At 40.3% G+C, this 18,972-nt stretch overlaps 7 protein-coding genes across 7 annotated transcripts; 4 read left to right on the forward strand and 3 right to left on the reverse strand.

Moving 5' to 3' along the window:
• Positions 1-405: 405 nt before the first annotated feature.
• MONOS_1332 (uncharacterized protein) lies at positions 406-1,283 on the reverse strand. The gene is made up of 2 exons (XM_067866013.1): positions 994-1,283; positions 406-938 (listed from the first exon to the last, which is right to left on the reverse strand). Exons 1-2 carry the CDS (start codon positions 1,230-1,232, stop codon positions 515-517), a joined length of 663 nt encoding a protein of 220 aa, XP_067726915.1. The 5' UTR covers positions 1,233-1,283; the 3' UTR covers positions 406-514.
• An 88-nt stretch (positions 1,284-1,371) lies between these two features.
• Positions 1,372-3,837, forward strand: MONOS_1331 (putative nuclear pore complex protein Nup54). The gene has a single exon (XM_067866002.1). It carries the CDS (start codon positions 1,385-1,387, stop codon positions 3,569-3,571), a length of 2,187 nt encoding a protein of 728 aa, XP_067726916.1. The 5' UTR covers positions 1,372-1,384; the 3' UTR covers positions 3,572-3,837.
• Positions 3,641-7,517, reverse strand: MONOS_1330 (Vacuolar protein sorting 31 (Vps31); the record flags this gene model as incomplete). Its single annotated transcript, XM_067865993.1, has 7 exons — positions 3,641-4,566; positions 4,842-6,442; positions 6,592-6,708; positions 6,773-6,916; positions 6,989-7,113; positions 7,182-7,287; positions 7,335-7,517. 7 exons carry the CDS (start codon positions 7,515-7,517, stop codon positions 4,392-4,394), a joined length of 2,451 nt encoding a protein of 816 aa, XP_067726917.1. The 3' UTR covers positions 3,641-4,391.
• Positions 7,518-7,853: 336 nt separating this feature from the next.
• On the forward strand, positions 7,854-12,820 carry MONOS_1329 (uncharacterized protein; the record flags this gene model as incomplete). Its single annotated transcript, XM_067865981.1, has 7 exons — positions 7,854-7,947; positions 7,998-8,398; positions 8,478-10,185; positions 10,468-10,634; positions 10,904-11,923; positions 12,069-12,192; positions 12,469-12,820. The coding sequence occupies 7 exons, from the start codon at positions 7,854-7,856 to the stop codon at positions 12,621-12,623; spliced, it is 3,669 nt and encodes a 1,222-aa protein (XP_067726918.1). The 3' UTR covers positions 12,624-12,820.
• Positions 12,821-13,029: 209 nt separating this feature from the next.
• On the reverse strand, positions 13,030-15,596 carry MONOS_1328 (putative cysteine desulfurase; the record flags this gene model as incomplete). Its single annotated transcript, XM_067865970.1, has 2 exons — positions 13,030-15,498; positions 15,561-15,596. The coding sequence occupies 2 exons, from the start codon at positions 15,594-15,596 to the stop codon at positions 13,030-13,032; spliced, it is 2,505 nt and encodes an 834-aa protein (XP_067726919.1).
• A 400-nt stretch (positions 15,597-15,996) lies between these two features.
• Positions 15,997-16,506, forward strand: MONOS_1327 (Histone H4). The gene has a single exon (XM_067865959.1). The coding sequence runs from the start codon at positions 16,031-16,033 to the stop codon at positions 16,346-16,348; it is 318 nt and encodes a 105-aa protein (XP_067726920.1). The 5' UTR covers positions 15,997-16,030; the 3' UTR covers positions 16,349-16,506.
• A 115-nt stretch (positions 16,507-16,621) lies between these two features.
• Positions 16,622-18,538, forward strand: MONOS_1326 (putative OTU domain-containing protein; the record flags this gene model as incomplete). Its single annotated transcript, XM_067865948.1, has 4 exons — positions 16,622-16,729; positions 16,798-16,880; positions 16,939-18,103; positions 18,160-18,538. The coding sequence occupies 4 exons, from the start codon at positions 16,622-16,624 to the stop codon at positions 18,349-18,351; spliced, it is 1,548 nt and encodes a 515-aa protein (XP_067726921.1). The 3' UTR covers positions 18,352-18,538.
• Positions 18,539-18,972: the final 434 nt, after the last annotated feature.

Genomic DNA, 18,972 nt, shown 5'->3' on the forward strand with positions numbered 1-18,972 from the left:
AAGCTTTGTGCGTCTCCAGTGATGACGTTTTGAGTTGTATCTGTTTGCAGAAAGAAACACAAAACAATAAAAACGAATGCAATAATTTTATCAATAATTTAAAACCTAATCTTTGTATCTTTCTTCAATCTAAACCAGTTGGGAAGGGGTCTGTTCTGCTTGCGCAACTTTGCCATTTTTAACTTAATTTGAAGAGTCTTATGTGACGGCTATTTTGGTAATGGTGCAAAAAATGTATTAATACAATTTAAGATAAAGATAAAAAGTAGATCATCATGATATCATCGCAAAATAAGATTACAGAAACAGACCATTTCTTTGATCAAAATCTATGGGTAATTTTTTATAAATTTAGGTTGTTTTTGATCATTATTCAGATTTTTTTTGAAAAAAAATATAAAATAATAATATAAAAATTAATATTTATTCGTGAGCATGATTTTTAAAACAAATGTTCCCAAAGAGAGTTCAATCAGTCACTTAAAAATTGAAGTGAACGGATTTTTATTTTTTATTAGCAGCAAACACAAGGTCTTGAGCACAAATTCCTCATCGAAGGAGCTTTACTTCCTCTTCCACAATTTTCATCAAAGAACCTATTTCTATTTTGACGTGGTGGAATTTTGTTTCTTGCTGTTTGAGGTGATGGAGCGCATGGAGTTGGTTCTGGTTGGCAGGGTTCTTCTTTTGGTGGTGCACATTTTTCTTCTTTTGGAGCACATGGATCTTCCTTTGGACACTCTTCTTCTTTTTTCTCAGCTTTTGGTTTGGGAGCAAACGGATTCTTTCCGAAATTCTCTGGAAGTTTGATTTCTTGTCTTCCCATTTGATCAATAGGCTTGTTGAACTCGTCAGGAACCTTAAAATTATAACCTTCAGGCTTCTTTTTGGAATAAGGATTTTTTGTTGTTTCCCACAACTCTTTTAAAGGCAATTGGCTAAGCAAATGATGCGAATATTCTTAATGAATTTAAAGAAAAATGAATTTCATACTTTCCAGATTTTGCTAATTCTTCAAGTGAAGGTCCTTGCTTAAATTTGTCCCCAGCATCATCCTTATTGTTCCAGACACCGCTAAATTTATCTGCCCATGGATTCGATTTTTCTTTTGAGCTATCTCCTTCCTTTGATGGAGTGTCAAATGGATTATAATTGTCAAATCCTGGGTTTTTAAATATATCTCCAAATTCTGCAGAAAGCAGGCTAAATAATGAGAAAACGCAAAGCAACATTTCGAAAGTTAATCTCTAAAATTCTTCTGATCAAAATATGACGAATGTTTATAAACTGTAGTAATGATTTACAAATTCACATAATTCAAAATTTTGTATGGTTCTGAAGATCCTTGTTGATCTAATAAGAAAAAAATTCCCCAATTTGGTGCATGATTTGGCAGACACCTGCCAAAAACCCAGCATCTTCTCCATACTCAGCTTCAGCAACACAAGCGCCTTCTATAAATCGTGTTCTACCAGATAAGCCTGTTCAACCGACTCTTTTAAATACTCCTCAAGCGAACCAAATGATAAATCCATTTGCTGTGACGACACCTGCTGCTTCAACAAATCCTTTCGCAGCAGCTTCAAATCCTTTTGCCTTGCCAAGTACATCAACTAATCCATTTGCTTCTTCCACAACAACGAATCCATTTTCAGGAACTGGAACAACATCATCAAATCCTTTTGCTCTGTCAACAACAGCGACCAACCCTTTTGCGACTACTGGAACGACTCAGTATGGTACAAACCAAACTAATGCATTATTTAATCCACTATATAATCCATTAGCTATAAGTATGACAAATTTACCGCCTGATCCAACTCCTCAAATGATAATTAATGTTGTTTGCGCTTTGGACCCTGCACATCAAGCTTGCATGTTTAAGGCTATCTTTTTTAATAATCTTACACTTCAACATCTTCAAACACCTGGAATTCTTCAACCTCCAGCTGGAATCTCCCATGCGCAGTATTTAGCTGCACAACGTTTAAATCCAAGTCCTCATCAACTTTATCCTGTTGTGTTAATGATGTTTCAACAACTCAAGGATAGAGTGGCACAACAGTTGAAACGAATGGAAATGTTTCGCTCTCGATTAAAAGAGCTTAATGCACTTCAAACTCAACTGAGAAAGGCAAATGAGGTTTCTTTAACCCAAAAAGTCAAAGAATTTCGCCAATCACAAACCGTGTTGAAACATAAAATGATTCATATCATGAGGATGGTTGGCGTTGTTCAGTTAAAAGGGCTTCCAGTTTTAAGCCGTGAAGAGATGCTTCTGAATAAGCTGTGTGCCCTACAGAACGAAATGACAGGAGGAGCTCCAATGCAAGGCAAAGTGACAGAACTCAGCCGGCGAGCTACAAAAGCCCGGATCGCTATTGTCAAAGCGAAGATGGCTGAAGGAACCGTTGAAGGAGACAGTGCACGCCGCGTGAAGGAGCTGCTAAAGAGCAATGAAAAAGCGATTAATGCGATGGCCAAAACAGTGCGAGATGACATGGGAATAACCAGAATTCTGAGAGAAAGCCTGCGAGACGACAACTTCTCTGAGCGCTCATCTACGTTCGCTCTGACGCGGATGATTAAGCGAAACCGTCTGTCTTCTGTGGGAGCCACGTGGACAGGCAGCGACTCGTCTTCTCTTTCTGGGCTGCCTGGCGCAGGTTCTTCCTCTGACCCCACACAGGCCATTTCAACTGCCTCCATCGCAGCATTCAACCCACTTGCAACACTCGGCTCAACACTCACATTCTTCCCGGCTGATGCCACGCAGAACAACGCTGCAACCGACCTTGCCAAACAGCAGGCAGCATCAGCGGCTCCTGCTCCAGCTGCCACAAACACACAGACAGGTGCAGCAAGCACAAACCCCTTCGCTGCTGCTGCAACCACAACAACAAACCCGTTTGCAACTGCTGGGACAAACACTGCGACAACCAATCCGTTTGCACTGGGATCGAATGCCACTGCGACTGCTGGCTCGTCTGGTGCGCTTCCTGCGCTTAGTCTGTCTGCGAATGGGAAAGTCAGCAGAGTCATGCTGCGTCCTGTGACATCACTCAACTTGGCACCAAAGCCAGTTACAACAGCAGGCACAACAGCAACAGGAGGAGCAACAAGCAACAATCCATTTGCTACCACAGCTACTGCAACGACGACAACAACAAATGCGGCAAATCCGTTTGCTACTGCTGCAAACAATACAACTGGCACAACAGCAGCTGCAACTAACACAGCTGCTAATCCCTTTGCTGCTGCTGCCACAAACACCAACACAGGTACCACTGCTGCCACCGGAGCTGCAGCAAACCCGTTTGCCACCACAGCTCCTTCCACCACAGCTGCTCCCGCCAATCCGTTTGCTTCTACCGCTCCTGCTGCTTCAACTGCTGCTGCTGCTAACCCATTCGCATCAACTGCTCCTGCTGCTTCTACTACTGCTGCTGCTGCCAACCCATTTGCTACCACAGGCACAGCTGCTGCAGGTGCAGCGCCTGCCAATCCATTTGCAGCGACGGGGGCAGCAACAGGCGGAGGGGCGATTCCAAATCCCTTCGCACAGAAATGAATGCACTTCACAATACTCCTCTGTCAATTTCGTTCATGTCTTGTCACTTTATTTGTTTTGTTTAAGAATTTTTTTTAGAATTCTTAACCATTTTTTCACAGCTATTCCATTTGCGCAACTGTTCTGTTTTTGTTTGTTTTGAAATAAAAAGTGCAATTTCAAGCTGATAACTTGAATATTGAATTAACTTTTCTTATTCACTTCACATTGTATTGTTTTTTTTTTTTTCAAAGCAGAATAAAATAAAATAAAACTAGTTTCTGTTTTGCTTCAGTGTATATTTTTTTCATAGAGAAAGTGTTGCAAGTTGTTTATGCTAATCTTCTTTTTTTTTCTTTTTTCGAAATGTTGATAATTATTGTAATAATACAAAATTATCAAGTGCAAAGCATAAGAATGTGGAACACCACAAAAAAACATAAAAAAATAAAAGACAACTTCAATGAATAGCCAAATATTCAAAATGAAAGAAAAAAAGGAAAGAAAAATATAAGAAAGATTTTTTCAGATAAAAATCTATTCTCAAGTTAAAAGGAATAAAAATAAATGATTTGAAGATATGAATAATGCATATGTGATTGCTAAAATATTGGCAAAATGCGTTTACAACAAAACTGAAAAAAAATTAAGTCAATTAAGGAAAAAAGAAAAATTCTTTTGAAGATAAAAAAAAAACCCAACTGAAATTGCGATTTAACATCAATCCAGCTTAATAACATCAATGGCAGTGTTAATATTAATCTTATTATTCCTATTTCTAATAAAAATAAAAATAATAATACAAACACTAACACTTCTTCAATGTTTATTTTTTTTTTCTCTAACTATATCTTCCAGAAGGGGGTGGAGGGGGTGCAAAAGTTTGCGTAGATCCTGAGGGACGAGCACCGCCTATCATTGGAGGTGCCTGGAAGGTGAATGTCTGCTGCTGTGGCTGTGAGGGAGGGGCTAGGGGTGTTTGCGGGATAACAGTTGGCTTGCTTGGAGCAATTTGACTGGAGAGAGAAAGAGAAAGAGAAAGAATGAAAGAATGAAAGAGAGAGAGAGAGAGAAAGTGAGTGAAAAGGAAGAAAAGAGCATAGAGGTGGAATTATTTATGAATAGATGATTAAAGATTTAATTGTATGTGCCATCACATTTTCGAACATAAAGAAATATGATTGTAATTGTTATTCATTAATATGCAATATCCAAGAAATATCCAAGAAATATTATTTAAATTAAATGATTAAACAATTATATATAAAAAAAAAGCAATTTTCAATCAAACCCTTCCAGCACTGCTATTCTCTGCATGAATTCCGTCAGTCTTGATGCCAGCGACGCATAGAACTCTGCCCCTTTCTTCAGATGCTCCTTGATCATCGTGAACGCTGCAGCAGCTGCCTCTAAACGTGTGCAGCAGTCCACTCTCCCAGTTATGTATGAATTCGAACTCAAATCCTGTGTTAGCTTCGTGTGCAGTTCCAGAAGCGTCGGCATCAACCCTTTTGTGTCTGCAAACGCCTTCTTTGCACCTTCTGCAAGCGCCATAATCTTCTGCTTCTCGCTTTCCACCACACTCTGCGCTGGCTTCTCTCCAGCATTCGCTATCAGAATTTTTGTGATGTCCACACTCGATACCCCTTCTCTCAGCGCATCCAGCGCCTGCTGCTGTTTGTTCTCCCGCGCCTGGAACGCATTCAGCCCGTCCTGCAGCGCCGACGCATCCGCCACAAGCTTCGCTGCTCCTTCGGCTGTTGGCACAGAAGAAGAAGAAGAAGATGATGATGATGATGAAGCTCCCGATGACATCAGAGCACTAAGCAGCTTGTCTGACAGCTCCTTCATCTTCGCTTCTCCTTCCTCGTTCCCGTTGCAGGTGTACGAGATCGTCTGTATCACTTCGCTGTGCATCGACATCTTCATCGCCACTTCGTCATCGATCTTCCTCGCCTGTGTCAGTGAGTCGTCATACTGTGTTACTTCAGTCAAATACCCTTCCAGCACTTTCCCTTGCTGCGTGTATCCCACTCTCCCCACCAGCTGGCTCAGCTTGCTCCGGATGTCCAGCAGCTGTCTGGAGCACCCTTCTCTCTGCCCGTTCACAGTCGCCGAGTTCTTCTGCAGCAGCTGCCAGCCGCCTTCGTTCTTCACTGCCAGGCACCCGCTCAGCACACTCTGCTGCAGCGGGCCTGTGCTCTTCCGCACCATGTCGACAGACTTCGGCATGTCCAGCCGCTCAATCTCGCCTCTCGTCTCCTTCTTCGTCGCCTCTTCCTCGTCGTAGCACTCTCTCACAATGCGCGTCGTGTCGTCCACAAACAGCTGCGAGTACCTTACCAGCTCCATAGGCACCAGGTCGCTGAACGGAATCGTCTCCAGCGAGGGGCCTTGGCTTCCCTGTTCTGACGAAGAAGGCACACGCGACAGCGCATCCAGCTCCTTGTCGGGTGTGGCTGCCATCGGTGCAGTGTGTGCCGGAAGCTTCGGGAGCAGCTCTTTGATGGTGATTGTCAGGTAATATGCCCGTGCGTTCTCATCAGTGATTTGCCTCTCTCTCTTGAAGATACGCTCTCTATGCGCAATCAGTACGGTTTTAGCATCGACCAGGTTCATTTTGAAGAGCGAGTCCGACTGCCACCCGCTTCCCCCGCCTCCGCCCACCAGGCCAGATATCAGCCCCGCAAAACCGCCTTCAGAGCTCTCTTTCCCTGGGACGATGGGTCCCTTCTCGATAGTGCGGATGGCAGCATCGAGGTTCTCCAGGGCGACACGCAAGTGGGCTATCTCGTCGCCGTACTTCAGCTCGCTCTGGCGCAGCTTGGAGAAGTACTCTTGCGCAAGCGCGGTGCACAGATATTGGCCAACTTGCAAGCGGCCAAGAAGCCCCTTTTGTATTTGAAAAAAGAAAAAAAGAAAAGAAAAGAAAAAGAAAAACAGAAATTGAATGAATTGATGAAAAAATAAATGGAATTGATTTTATGAATTAAAAAACGAAGCAACTTAGAAAATTAGAGTTTAAAAGTATATTGAAAAACCTTATCCACTTTAGGTGATTGGGCTTTTATTAAGCAATCGATACAGCTTGAGTACAAATTTGCACAAAGTTGTGCAAGCTTTGATATCGACTCATCTTTAAGACCTTTGTTAATTGCCTATTTAAAAAATAAGAAGAATTCATTAAAAAAATTTTTTTTGTATTTAAAAAATATTTCATACAATCATCAAAAAGATTTCTTGTGCCTGTGCTAAACAGAGTCTGTTAAGTACGATAAGGTTGAGGTCAGTGAGATCAATTTGATGAGGGTTGAATAACGCAGTCTTTAGAGTCACTCTAATTTTTTCATACCAGCCAGCTGCAAGCTAAAATATAAAAACATTGAATTCAAATATTAAGTCTCTTTTGGGAATGTGAAAGTCTTGATTTGCAATTACCTTAAAGTTTGCTATTGCACTTTTTTGAGCAGCTTCGGTTTTTTGAATTGGTGTGCACTCTGCAGTCAGAGAACCTGCAATATTAAACATTACGCAAATCTTTTCATAAGAAACATCGTTTGAATCTAATTCATTAAATCATGAAGTTAAAATCGTTTGAACTATAAAAACATTGCTAGTGTCCGCTTCAAACCATGAAACTTTTTGTTTTCAAAAACATCATTCCAGCGATTTGAAAAGTTCAATCCAGGAAGTTTTGCTTCTAATATCCTAAGAACAGCTAAATATTTGCACAAAACCTTCGAAAAGCGCAATTTATAACGATCATAAGCATAGACTTGCAAACATCACGACATGTATCAGGTCGAGAAAGAGCAGCAACAGCTGTTGTCCTCGTTTGATTGACAAACTCACAAGAAGGCATCTGCTGTTTTGCCACTTCTTTTGAATAACTTTTCTTTAAATAATCCTGCAAGGGGCGAATCATGTCCCCTTGGACAGATAATTTTAAAGGAACTGAAACTTGCATAAAAATAATTTTTGATCAACACCTTTAATCATTTGTGATGACAATTTAATACGAACTCATTGTTTTTTCATCTTTCAATAGGAAAACCAATCCTATTATTTTTTCTTATACAAAAATAACACTTGGTCAATCTTTGATAAAAAGTGATCATAAAAACAATTTGTTTATAATTAATTCTGAAACAAATTATTTTTGTTTAAAAATTGGCAAAGTGTTTTTTAAAGTATTTTTTGATGTTAAATTTAAGCTTAATTTTAGGTGATTATTTAATAAATATTTTAACATTTTTTGTCTATTTTTAAGCATTTTTAAACTTTTTGAGTTAACATAAGTACAATGCTCTATCAAGCGCTTCCTGGTGTTAATGAAGGAGCGCCCGTACCAAAAAATTCACAAGGATTGGAAGAATTTGCTTTACCATGTGGAAATAGTTTGCGAATTTATGCTTTTGTTTTTTAATAAGTATTTGATTTGATGAAGGATTTATAAAGGCAAGAAATTATTTCATTCCAATGGCAGAATCTGAATTTGGCAGAGTTAGACCAATTCTTGGTCTGTGTGATTTTCGTCATCCTTCCGATAAGACTAAGCAACAACTTCAACAAAGTGGAATCACATTTACCGAGCAAGCGAACACTCCCTATGCTCGCTGTGCATTTAATGTGTTCAGAGATACTGGATATTTCATAAGATATCCCGAGATGTCAGAGTTCCATCGTGATTTTCAGGGTCATAGTCTTGACTCAGGGCATGATCCTGCAACATCAGCAGTTGATGTTTTGTACGAAGAAAAGCCATTTCTTTTAATCGGGAGGAGAAGTGGCCGAATTGATTTAATAAGTTTGGATTCTCTCACAATTAAGCAGTCATTCAATGAAGGGGTTTGTCAATATTTTATATTTTTTAATTATTTCATGAAATTTATTCAAAACAAATTTCTTTCTTTTTTTTCAAACACAGAACATCGCAGCCAAAGGACCTTGTCTGTGCATAAGCATATCGTACCACGAAAAAGTGCCCTTGATTCTGGCGGGCTTTGGGGACGGGTCGATCCTCGGTTACCAGATCGACCTTCCAGAAGTCGAATGGCCTCCCCCTGACCCGCACGTCTCTCCCAAGCGCCCTTTCCCCAAAGACGATCTTGTCGAAGAAGCATTCAAGCAACTCGCAGAGGCCCCGTTTTCGGTCCCTCCGTTCACCCCTGCCTCAGCCATGATAACCACCCCGCAGCTTCCTGAAACCTCTCCTGTAACTCCTTCTCCTTCTCTCTCTGCTACCCCTCTTCCCCTCACTCCACAGCCAACCCCTCAAACACCTGCACCCCCATCTCAGAGCCAGGCGCAAGCAGCCAGCGTTCCGCACTCCCCCGCGCTGTTTGCCCCGTCGTTCGAGTCCATCCACACCTCTGTTGCCTACAGCCTCTACCTCACCCCCCTCTCCATCAACACCAACCCCATCCGCCCTGCTCCTCCTTCCTTAGGTGATTCCCGCATGCAGGGCGTCTCTGCCTCCACCCCTCTCACCGCCACCTCTTCTGCCATGAACCTCATCAGCATCGCCTCTGCCACCTCCACCACAACCGGTTCTACACTCTCCTATTCGCTCCCTCCACTCCCCATCAACCTCCTCACCCGCCCTTACTGCTACACCCCTCTTTCCTACATTGAACGGCCACTGACACACCCAGACCTCACTGTCTACTCTATTTCCCACCCAGTCACCTACAAAAAGCTCCTCAACTACTTCACCACAGCCTCTGGCGGCAGAGGTGACCCGTCTTATCCACCACCGGCACTTTCGAAGCTGAAGGCAACGCCACAGACATTCGACATCACCACATTCAAGCCAAACAAGATCCAGCTGCACTTCCTCACACGCACGGTCTCAGCCTCTTCTTCCCTGGCGCTGTTTCAGAGTGTCACGACAGACCAGGTGAATGCAGATGAGATGATCAAACACCCAGTTGCACCGCATTTCATTCCCTTTGACCTCGAAAATCCACCCCCTCACAGACTTGCGCATCAACGCTATGGCCCATTTACTTCACTCACTTCAGGAGGAGGAGGAGGAGGAAGTGGCGGAGGTGGAGGAGGATCAGCAGGGGCTGGCTCTGTTGCATCAGCACATGGAGCATCGATGTACTCAAGCCGGTTCAGCGGTGCTAACTCGATATCTCGAAGGGCCAATGCTTCTGAAAGAGGAGGAGGGAGCGGAAAGGCAGGGGACAAAAGCAGCAGACAGCAGAACTCTGCGTCGTATATGTCGATGGATGCAGGTGTGACGCTGGCGGTGCCGGCACCTACTGCTGCAACTATCCCCATTCCACAGAGCATGTCATTTGGAACTCCTTCAATGTCATCTGGATCATCATCATCTTCTTCTTCCTCATCTTCTTCCTCTTCTTCTTCTTCTTCTTCTTCTCTTTCCTCTGCCAATTTATCTGCCTCTCTCTCGCTCTCTCTGAAGAACGGCACGAACTCTGCTTCAATTCCTGGTATCTTCGCTACAGCCACCGTTTATTCTCCGGATAATCCGCTGGAATATGCAGAAGTTTCTCCGTATTTTCCGAAGGAGGAACTGGGAGACTATCCAGGTGTCGCTTTCTTCTCCCGCACACAGCCGTTCAACCCAGTCTGCAGGTGGATCTGCTCAGCACGTGGGGTGACTGGTATGGAAGGGAAGGAAGAAATGGATTTTATGAGGAGCATTTGGATGTTTTCTTTCTTTCTTTTTTGTGGTTTAATTATTGATTTCTGTCGGAACATTGGTTGATGGCATTAACTTCATAATCTGTTATTGCTGAATTTTTCACAAACAAAATAAAATTATTTTTAACTTTGTCAATTTGTAAAGATTTTCACACATATTATTTCTCATTCGTTCCTCTATTTTTTCTTTTTTATTCTTTTTCTTTATCTTTTCTTCCTTTCAACTTTTTTTTTACCCTCAGACATCAAATTCAACCCCCTGCGTAGTTATCCAATCTTTGCCATCACAACCGAAGAAGGATATCTCATGTCATTCAACTTGAAGCAGAACAGATACAAATACTGCTTCAAATCATACTCTGGTGCTCTTTATTGCTGTGCTTGGTCGTCTGATGGAAGACTTCTTGCTGTTTGTTTCTCTATCTTTCTTTTTATTTATTTATTTATTTATTTATTTATTTATTTACTTACTTACTCATTTATTTATTCCATTAATTTTCATTTGAATGTTTATTTAATAATTCTATTTGGGCATGATTTTCACAATATAATTAATTAACACTTCAATGTCAATCTTTCTTTCTCCTTCTCTCTTTCTCTTTTTCCGTTAACTTATTAATTCAATTCAATTCATGAATCCTCCACTGCACAATTGCAATGAAATACAAAAAATAAAAGGCTGGTGGCCAAGACGACTACATCATGGTCTTTGCTGAAGCACATAAGAACCCTCGCCCTCTCTGCCGGCTGAAAGGCCACTCGTCGTGGGTGAGGCAGATTGCCTTTGACCCAAACCCGCCTTATTCAACCGCAGCATCCTATCGCTCGCCCACAGGGATAGCAAGAGTGTATCAGATGATGACAGGCGGAGAGGATGGGAAGGTGTATCCGTGGGTGTTCAACTTGAAGAACCTGGATGTGGAGATCACGAGCATCCTGAAGAAGGAGAAGAAGAAAGTGGAAGAGGACAAGCAGAGGCAGCTGGACGAGAAGCTGATGAAGGAGAAGGAGAAACTGAGGCTGAAGATGGAGATTGAAGCAGACGAGAGGGAAGATGGGCTCAGTCCAGAAGAGAAAGCAGCAGCAGCGTTCAAACGGAGGGAGCTGCAGAACCTGCTGGAGGAAGAGAGCGAGATGGGGCGGATGAAGCTGAGAGAGAAAGAGCGCAAGAAAAGAGACATTTTGAAGCCAGGAGGCAACATGCTTGTGCATGAGGCAGAAGACGATGTGGAGAAAGACGAGGCAGATTCGTCGTCTTCTGATTCAAATGCGTCGAGTTCCGATGATGATGATGACTCAGAGAGCAAGAGCAGCAGCGATGAGAATGAAGAGGACGAGGAGGAGAGAAGGAGGAAAGCAGAAGAAGAAGAGGTGGAGCTGGTAAAAGCGACAGACACGTGGAAGCCGATTATCACGACGATGACTGGAGGAGATGGGCGGAAGCACAGGCTGAAGATAATTGCGCCTGTGTTTGACGACGAGAGAGGGGGAGGGCCGGCTGGGTGGGAGCCGACGAAGGCAGAGAAGATGAAGAAGAAGATTCTGGACAAAGATCTGCTGATGCAGCTGCACAGAATAAGGGAGGCGGAGAGAGAGATGGAGAGGAGGTTTATGGAGGAGCAGCAGAAGTTGGAGAGGGAGACAGAAAGAGACGCAGAAGGAACGAAGTTGGAGCCGAGCAAAACTGGGATTGAAAGCGTTTGTTAGAATTATTTATTATAGTTTTTTTTCTATTTAAAAAGGAATTTTTATATTAATTTATTCTTTATCTTTTTTTTTTCACTTCTTTCTTTCCTTCTTTTTCACGTTCTTTCTCTTATTTTTCTTCTTCTTCTTTTTTCAGACTGTCTTTGAGATGAATGTGCAACCTCAATCACTTTCATTGCCTCCTGCTATTGTCACCAAGCAGAAGAAGACTCGCTTTTCTGTCTATGGACCTGTTGCGTGGGAGCTGTATCCTGCTCTTGGTTTGTATATAATGGTTTTTTTTTTTTTTTTTTTTTTTTTTTTTTTTTTTTTGAATTGGATTTTTAATTTGTCTCTTTTCACTTTCTTTTCACTTTCTTTTCACTTTCTTCTTCTTTCTTCTTCTTTCTTCTTCTTTCTTCTTCTTTCTTCTTTCTTTATTTTCATTCTATTTATTTATTTATTTTTATGTTATATCCTTCAATTAACAATATAAACAACAAAAATTCCTCACAAAAAATAATGATTCTGACTCGACTTCAACCAAATAACACCAGCACCTGGAAAGCCAATCACGTCTCAGATGCACAATGCCATCACAGGCATCCAATGGGAAAGGGGGAGACTCGCATTTGTCACCAGCAACAACTGTGTTGTCCTCTATTTTGAGACACACAAGCAGCGGAAGAGAAGAGAAGAGGAAGACTATTGAATTTGCGTTGTTAGTTGCACTTTATTTATTTATTGATTTGTTTTTAATAAAAAGGAAATGTGAGTTCTTTCTTTTTTTTTCTATTACTGTTTTCATGAATTTCTCACTTTTTTTGTTTGTTTTTGCAATGTTTTTTATGAAGATTATATAATATCATTCACTTCATTTGTGTAACATTTCTATTCCAGCATCACAAAGTTCTTTGGCTTTTATTTTTATTAAAAAAAAACAAGTGATGTTAAAGAAAAAGGAGAAAACATACAGATCTATCGCAAACTAATAAACAAAAACTCTTTGTATCTCGAAATTAAAAATGAAAAAAAAAGTTGAATGAATATTCTATTGAAAGGAAGAAAAGTTCAAAACTAATTTTTCAATTTGTTTTCCTCATCAATCCAATTTTCCTTCACTCCACCTTTATCTTCTCCAGCAGTGCTATTCCATCAGAAGGAAGTGCATACCATCTGATGCTGTCAAACTGCGAAGGATACTGCGGCTGGACACGCTCTCCACACTCTTTCGAAAGATATGGCAGCAAATGCTCAACAATCGTAACAGCCAAGTCATTAGCCTCTTGCAAATATTGCCATTGTGAAAGTTTATGAGGCTTCTTGTCTGAAGTGATGGCTTGAGATTCAATTTTTGATTCAGAGTTGTCTTTAACATTCTCATCGGAATTGTTTGAGAGTGCTGGTTGTACCATCCACGGCAACATCTCAAGCTCCTCGCCTGTTTGTGTTGCATCACTCAATGTTGAATCCATCGCAATGTTGAAAGAAATATGCGGGAAAGATGACTTCGGTGCATTTGAAGGAGTCGAAGAAGACGATGATAAAGAAATTTGATCCAATGATTGTGATTGAGTTTCGTTATCTTCATCAGACTTTGAGAACAGCCAGCCATCTGCATCAAACAGTGAGTGAAGCCACGTGACTTTGCTGTCGCTTCTGAGTGACACTCCACAGCCTCTTCCTTCCACATCATCTTTTTCCTCTTCGCTCTTCTTTATTTGCCAGAGCAGCCCACGGTGCAGAAGGCGATGGCAGAGCAATGGGTGATCCGCAGCCAGCAGAGGAACTGCCTTGAAAAAGCGGAGAACATCGTTTTGCCTCATTTGATGTGTTGCTTGGCTGTTATCTGGCAAGCAGGACAAATAGAGTGCTTTGCACACATCCTTGTTGCCCATGCGCAGTCCGATGCAGCGCCACCAAGAGCTCCTGTTCATCATCGAATACAGACAAAGCATAACAGCCCCATACTTCGCCACCCACGCAATGCACGAGAGAACATAGTCAACCTCTTCGTCAGTCATCAGATAGTGGAGCGAGACTCTTGTCAACCCAGGCTGCACATCCATCCTCTTCCCTTCCCATTCTCCCCATTCTTCTCTTTTCAAAGGGCACCTTCTTTCTTTCTTCTCCTCCCAAAGTGCATCCCAGGAAGCAGATATCTCGTCCAGCGGTGCGCCTTCGCAGCAGAGCTGGAGGAAGCGCGAGTGTTTTGTGTCGATGTGGAGCAGCCGGTGGATAAGGTTTCCTGAGCAGAGGCAGCCCGACCGCACTTGGATGCCAAAGAGGTCCGACAGAAGAGCGCACACAAAATTTGGGTGAAGGAACTGAGGGGTGTGGTGTGATGCTGTCTGGGAATCGAACATGCTGAAGTTTGCAGGGTCGATCCGCTGGGGAAAGAAATCAGAGTGAAGTGGTTGATGAGATGATTGTGAAGTGAATGAAAGTGAAGACGGCATTCGAATAAGAAATGAAAAAATGGGGATGTGCCATGCTGGAATGTCTGCTTCAGATGCATTGTGTTCATTTTGATGATAGCCTTCATCATCATCTTCTTCATCACCATCACCATCACCATCAATTGTTGCATCTTTCATCCCTTCTTTGGACGCCTCCTCTTTCTTTTCCTTCGCAAACGGGCCTGTGAAGAGCACAACGCCGTCTTCTGTGCCGAGTGTTTCCTTCACTTTGTTGCATATTTCAAGCTCTCTCTTCCGAATCCATTCAACTCCAACACTCTCCTTCAAAGCCAGCGCCATCGCGCCGCGCACAATCGAAATCGCTGAGGCTGTTCCTGGTTCTTCTCTGGTCTCCAGCGAAGACTCAAACGATGGAAACAGAGAAGAAGACGAAAAATACACTGTCCCTCCTCCAGGCGCAGACGGAGGCTGGGTGTGTGGAACTGGAAAAGAGGAAGAATGCAAAGAAGAAGAAGAACAAGATGAACATGACGAAGAAGAAGAAAGCAATGATGATGATGATGAAACAGCTGAAGATGGTGAAGATGGTGAAGACCAAATTGATGCGAGCGATGTTTGATGAGGCGAGTAGCTTGTAATTCGACGATGAAATGCAAGCACCCCAGGAGACTGCATTCCCGCACCCACAAACTTGTGCATCGAGAAAAAGACACCGTCCGGAAACGCAAAATTACGAAACTTTTTCCGATCCATTGGAATGTAGCCTTTGCTATTATCTGAAGGGCAATCCGACGTTTCATTGAAAGAATAAGTTGAGAAGTCTGCTCTGCTAACTCCTCGATGAGAAAAAGATCTTAGATTTGATGCACCAAGGTCTATGTTTTCGTACGGGGCTGAAGTAGCGAAGTCAAAAAAAGCCAATCCATCAAATTGATGCATGAGTAAGCACAAATCGCTTACGTTATCTGAAATTCCTGTTATATTGGACGTCGCTGTAAAAAAACCAAATTTAAATGGAGATTTTTCATGTTCAATTAGTCTTTGATGGAGAAAATGCCGATCAGTTTTGCCACTGTCATCAAGTGGAATAAAAACAATTTCGCAGTTAATGTAAAAAAATGGAAGTGTTGTTGAATGGTGTCCAATCACAGATATAAAGATAACGGGCTTTATTTTTGTAAAAAGATATATTTTTTCAATTTCGATAATGTCAATCAATTTTCGCATACATTCTGTTGCACCTGATCCACAAAAAATAATTGCATGATCGGTTTCTGTCGCTTTCAGGCTCTGACGAAAATAACTTCGACTTTGTTCAACCAGATGAGTCGTTTGCAAACTTGTCCAAGAACATGTACTATGAGGATTTCCACATATTGGAAGGATTTTTTGTGCAATTGCAGATTCAATAAATGTCATACTCCTTGCAGTAGCAGTCCAATCACAATATGAAATCTTTCGATCACCAAAAGGAAGATCTACGCCAGTGCAAGCGTTTCTACCAATAATATTACATTGCAAATAATCTATCAGTTTTTCATGAGGTCCGTTCATATATCTGACTAATTTAAAAGAATTGAATATTTTATTTTGGGTTATGGACAATTATGTAATTAAGGTTTGAAAATATATTATATAAAAGCGCAAATCTCTTTTCTGAAAATCAATTGATTTTATCATTAAAACCTTATTATAAAACATGTCTGGACGTGGAAAAGGTGGAAAAGGAGGAAAAGGTATCGGAAAAACCGGAGCAAAGGGATATCGCAAGCTTCGTGATAACATCCAAGGAATTACAAAACCAGCAATCCGCCGTCTTGCACGCAGAGGAGGCGTGAAAAGAATCTCAAACCTTATCTATGATGAAACAAGGATCATCTTAAAAATGTTCCTTGAAGGAATCATTCGTGATGCTGTGACATACACAGAACATGCCAGAAGGAAGACAGTTACCGCCATGGATATTGTCTACTCACTTAAACGCCAAGGAAGAACACTTTATGGCTTTGGCGCATAAATGATGATTTTTGTTTTTTTAAAATTTTTTCTATTTTGTGTTTTTTTAACACAGTATTATTTCATGTAGTTTAATTAATAATAAATTAATATCATAAATATATTGGGCATTTTTTATTATGATTTCATTGTTAATGAATAGAGGAAAAAGTGTTATTATTTGCAAAGGAAAAAAGAGTATTTTATGGAATCAAATTTAAACCAAACAATCGTTAAATGATCTTTTCCAACATTAAAGTGTCATTTCTTTATTTTTTTCTAAAAAGCTTTTTTCATGGCGAGGAAGAAAATAAAGAATGATAAAAAATATTCTAAAAATGATTGGAAAACTTCCAAGAGAAAAAGAGGAAAAAAGGAGCACAACAAAATATCTATAAGCGCAGTCTGATATTGTTTTCAATCTTGATTCAATTAAGTATTTGTTTTGTGCACTTTACATCAAAATTTAAGGACATTGAAACATTAGAAAAAGAGCTAAGCCCATTAGGATTTTATATTCGCGACGTTGTGATGGACGGAAATTGTTTTTTTCGGTTTATTTTCTCATGTTTAGTTGAAATATCAAACTTTAACGGAATGATTAAATGTCAGTGCATGTTCTGATCAGCTCTTTGGAACAGAGGTTAAACATTTACAGCTTCGCAAACGTGTTGTAGCTTATATAAAATTTAATGAAGAAGATTTTTCTCCTTTCCTCGATGAAGAAGATCCATTTGATACATATATTAAGGATATGTCAGAAGATGGAACTTGGGCAGATAATTTAACTATTCAAGCTCTTTCGCTTTGCATGGGTGTTAATCTTTCGATATTTCAACCAAGCAAACCACGCTGGGAAGTTCTGAATGGATTTCCTTCGAACTTAAGAATTGGATATGTTGGAGAATCTCATTATGTGTCAATAAGATACAAAACTGAAAAATCACCTGAGCAGGGAATTGAACATTTCACAATGTCTTTGGAAGATATGAAAAAAGCTAAAGAGAAGAGCAATGCCGTTGAGCAGGAGGATTCGGAAGAATCGATAGAGCATCTCTCAAAGCGAAAAAGAGACAAAATAAAACGAGAGAAAGAAAAAGCAGCAAAGGAGTGTTCTCCTCAGCAAGGCAAGAAATCAAAGTGGGCAGATTCTGTTAGCTTTTTAAAAAGAACAGCAAAAATTGATGATGAAGATTTAATAGAAAGCACTTTGTCAATGTGTTCTGGCGATGTTGGAACAGCTTTATCAATTTTGATTGAAACAAAAAAAACAAAGGAATCTGGGGCTTCATCGTCCACAACGCCATCTTCGGCAGATCCACCATTTTTTGATGCAAGTGAAAGTTCTCTTCTTGTTGACGATACCGATGTTGAAGCAGCAATTGCAGCTTCTTTATCTTTACTCGATATTTCTTCTTCTTCTTCGTCTTCATCGTCATCGTCATCATCATCATCATCATCATCTTCTTCTTCTTCTTCTTCTTCTTCTTCTTCTTCTTCTTCTTCCAATTCAACTCAGCCTTCTTTTTTTGCTTCTGATGGAAATAATTCAGAGAATAACAATTCTTTTCCAAACGCTAAATCAGATGTCGATTCGCTTGATGAAGGATTTTCTTCGGAAAGCGATTCCTCAGAAGAAAAAAGTAAAAGTCAAAAAAAACGAGGAAGAAAAGTGAAGTTTACAAGAGTAGATAAAAAAAGAATGAAAAAAGAAAGAGCAATGGAAAGAAAACAAAAGGAGCTTGCAGCCAGAAGAGCTGAAGAAGAGCAATCGAAGGTTTGAACTATTTTAGTTGGTTTCATTCGAATATTTTTTTCCTCCTTTCACAATAGAGAAGTAAAGGCAATAAAAACCAAAAGAAAAACAAGAAGCCACCTGAGAATACAAATTACCCTTCTTCGTCTTCTTCTGCCTCTTCTTCTGCCTCTTCTTCTGCCTCTTCTTCTGCCTCTTCTTCTGTGACGGATGATGAGCAACCTCTTCCTCCAGTTCTTATACCGCACACAACTGCATTGGCTATTTGATTTTAAAAATTAATGTTGTTGATTTTCTTCAACTTTTAGTGGGTTTTATGGTATTGTTTGTTTTTTGACACTTGTGCTTGTTTATTGAAAACAAGTATTTTATCTTTTCTTTCGCATTTCACGCAATATTAATGCACTTGTTTTTTAAATGAAAATATTATTGGTAATAGTCGATTTTTATAATGTTCGAATCTTTTAATATTTTCGACAGAGTGCTTTGTGGTGCCATATGTGCAAAAACTGGAAATACATTTGTTTATTGTTTTTAAAAAAACCCTTCACATGTTTTTTATTTTTTTTGCTTTGAATCAACAAATAATTAACTTCTTTATTCAGCACTTTTCAAAATTCTCTTTCTTCAGCTTTCTTTTTAAAAAAATAGTTTTTATGTACCTCATTTGAAAAATAGAATAAAATTCCTATGAAAAATGTTTTAGTCAAAAAAAAAGTTATTGATGGGGAAAAAAAAGTTGAGAAATTTCAGACAAAAGTGAAAAATAATAATCGATACGTCACTCACATTTCCTCTTTCCAACTTACGACATATTTCATATCCATTTATTAGAAACAATTTATAAAAATACTGAAAGAATGAATTTGTCCACATTCTAATAGATTACT

The sequence above is a fragment of the Monocercomonoides exilis genome, assembly GCF_001643675.1.
Source record: "Monocercomonoides exilis strain PA203 chromosome Unknown scaffold24-1337568, whole genome shotgun sequence".
Lineage (NCBI taxonomy): Eukaryota > Preaxostyla > Oxymonadida > Polymastigidae > Monocercomonoides > Monocercomonoides exilis.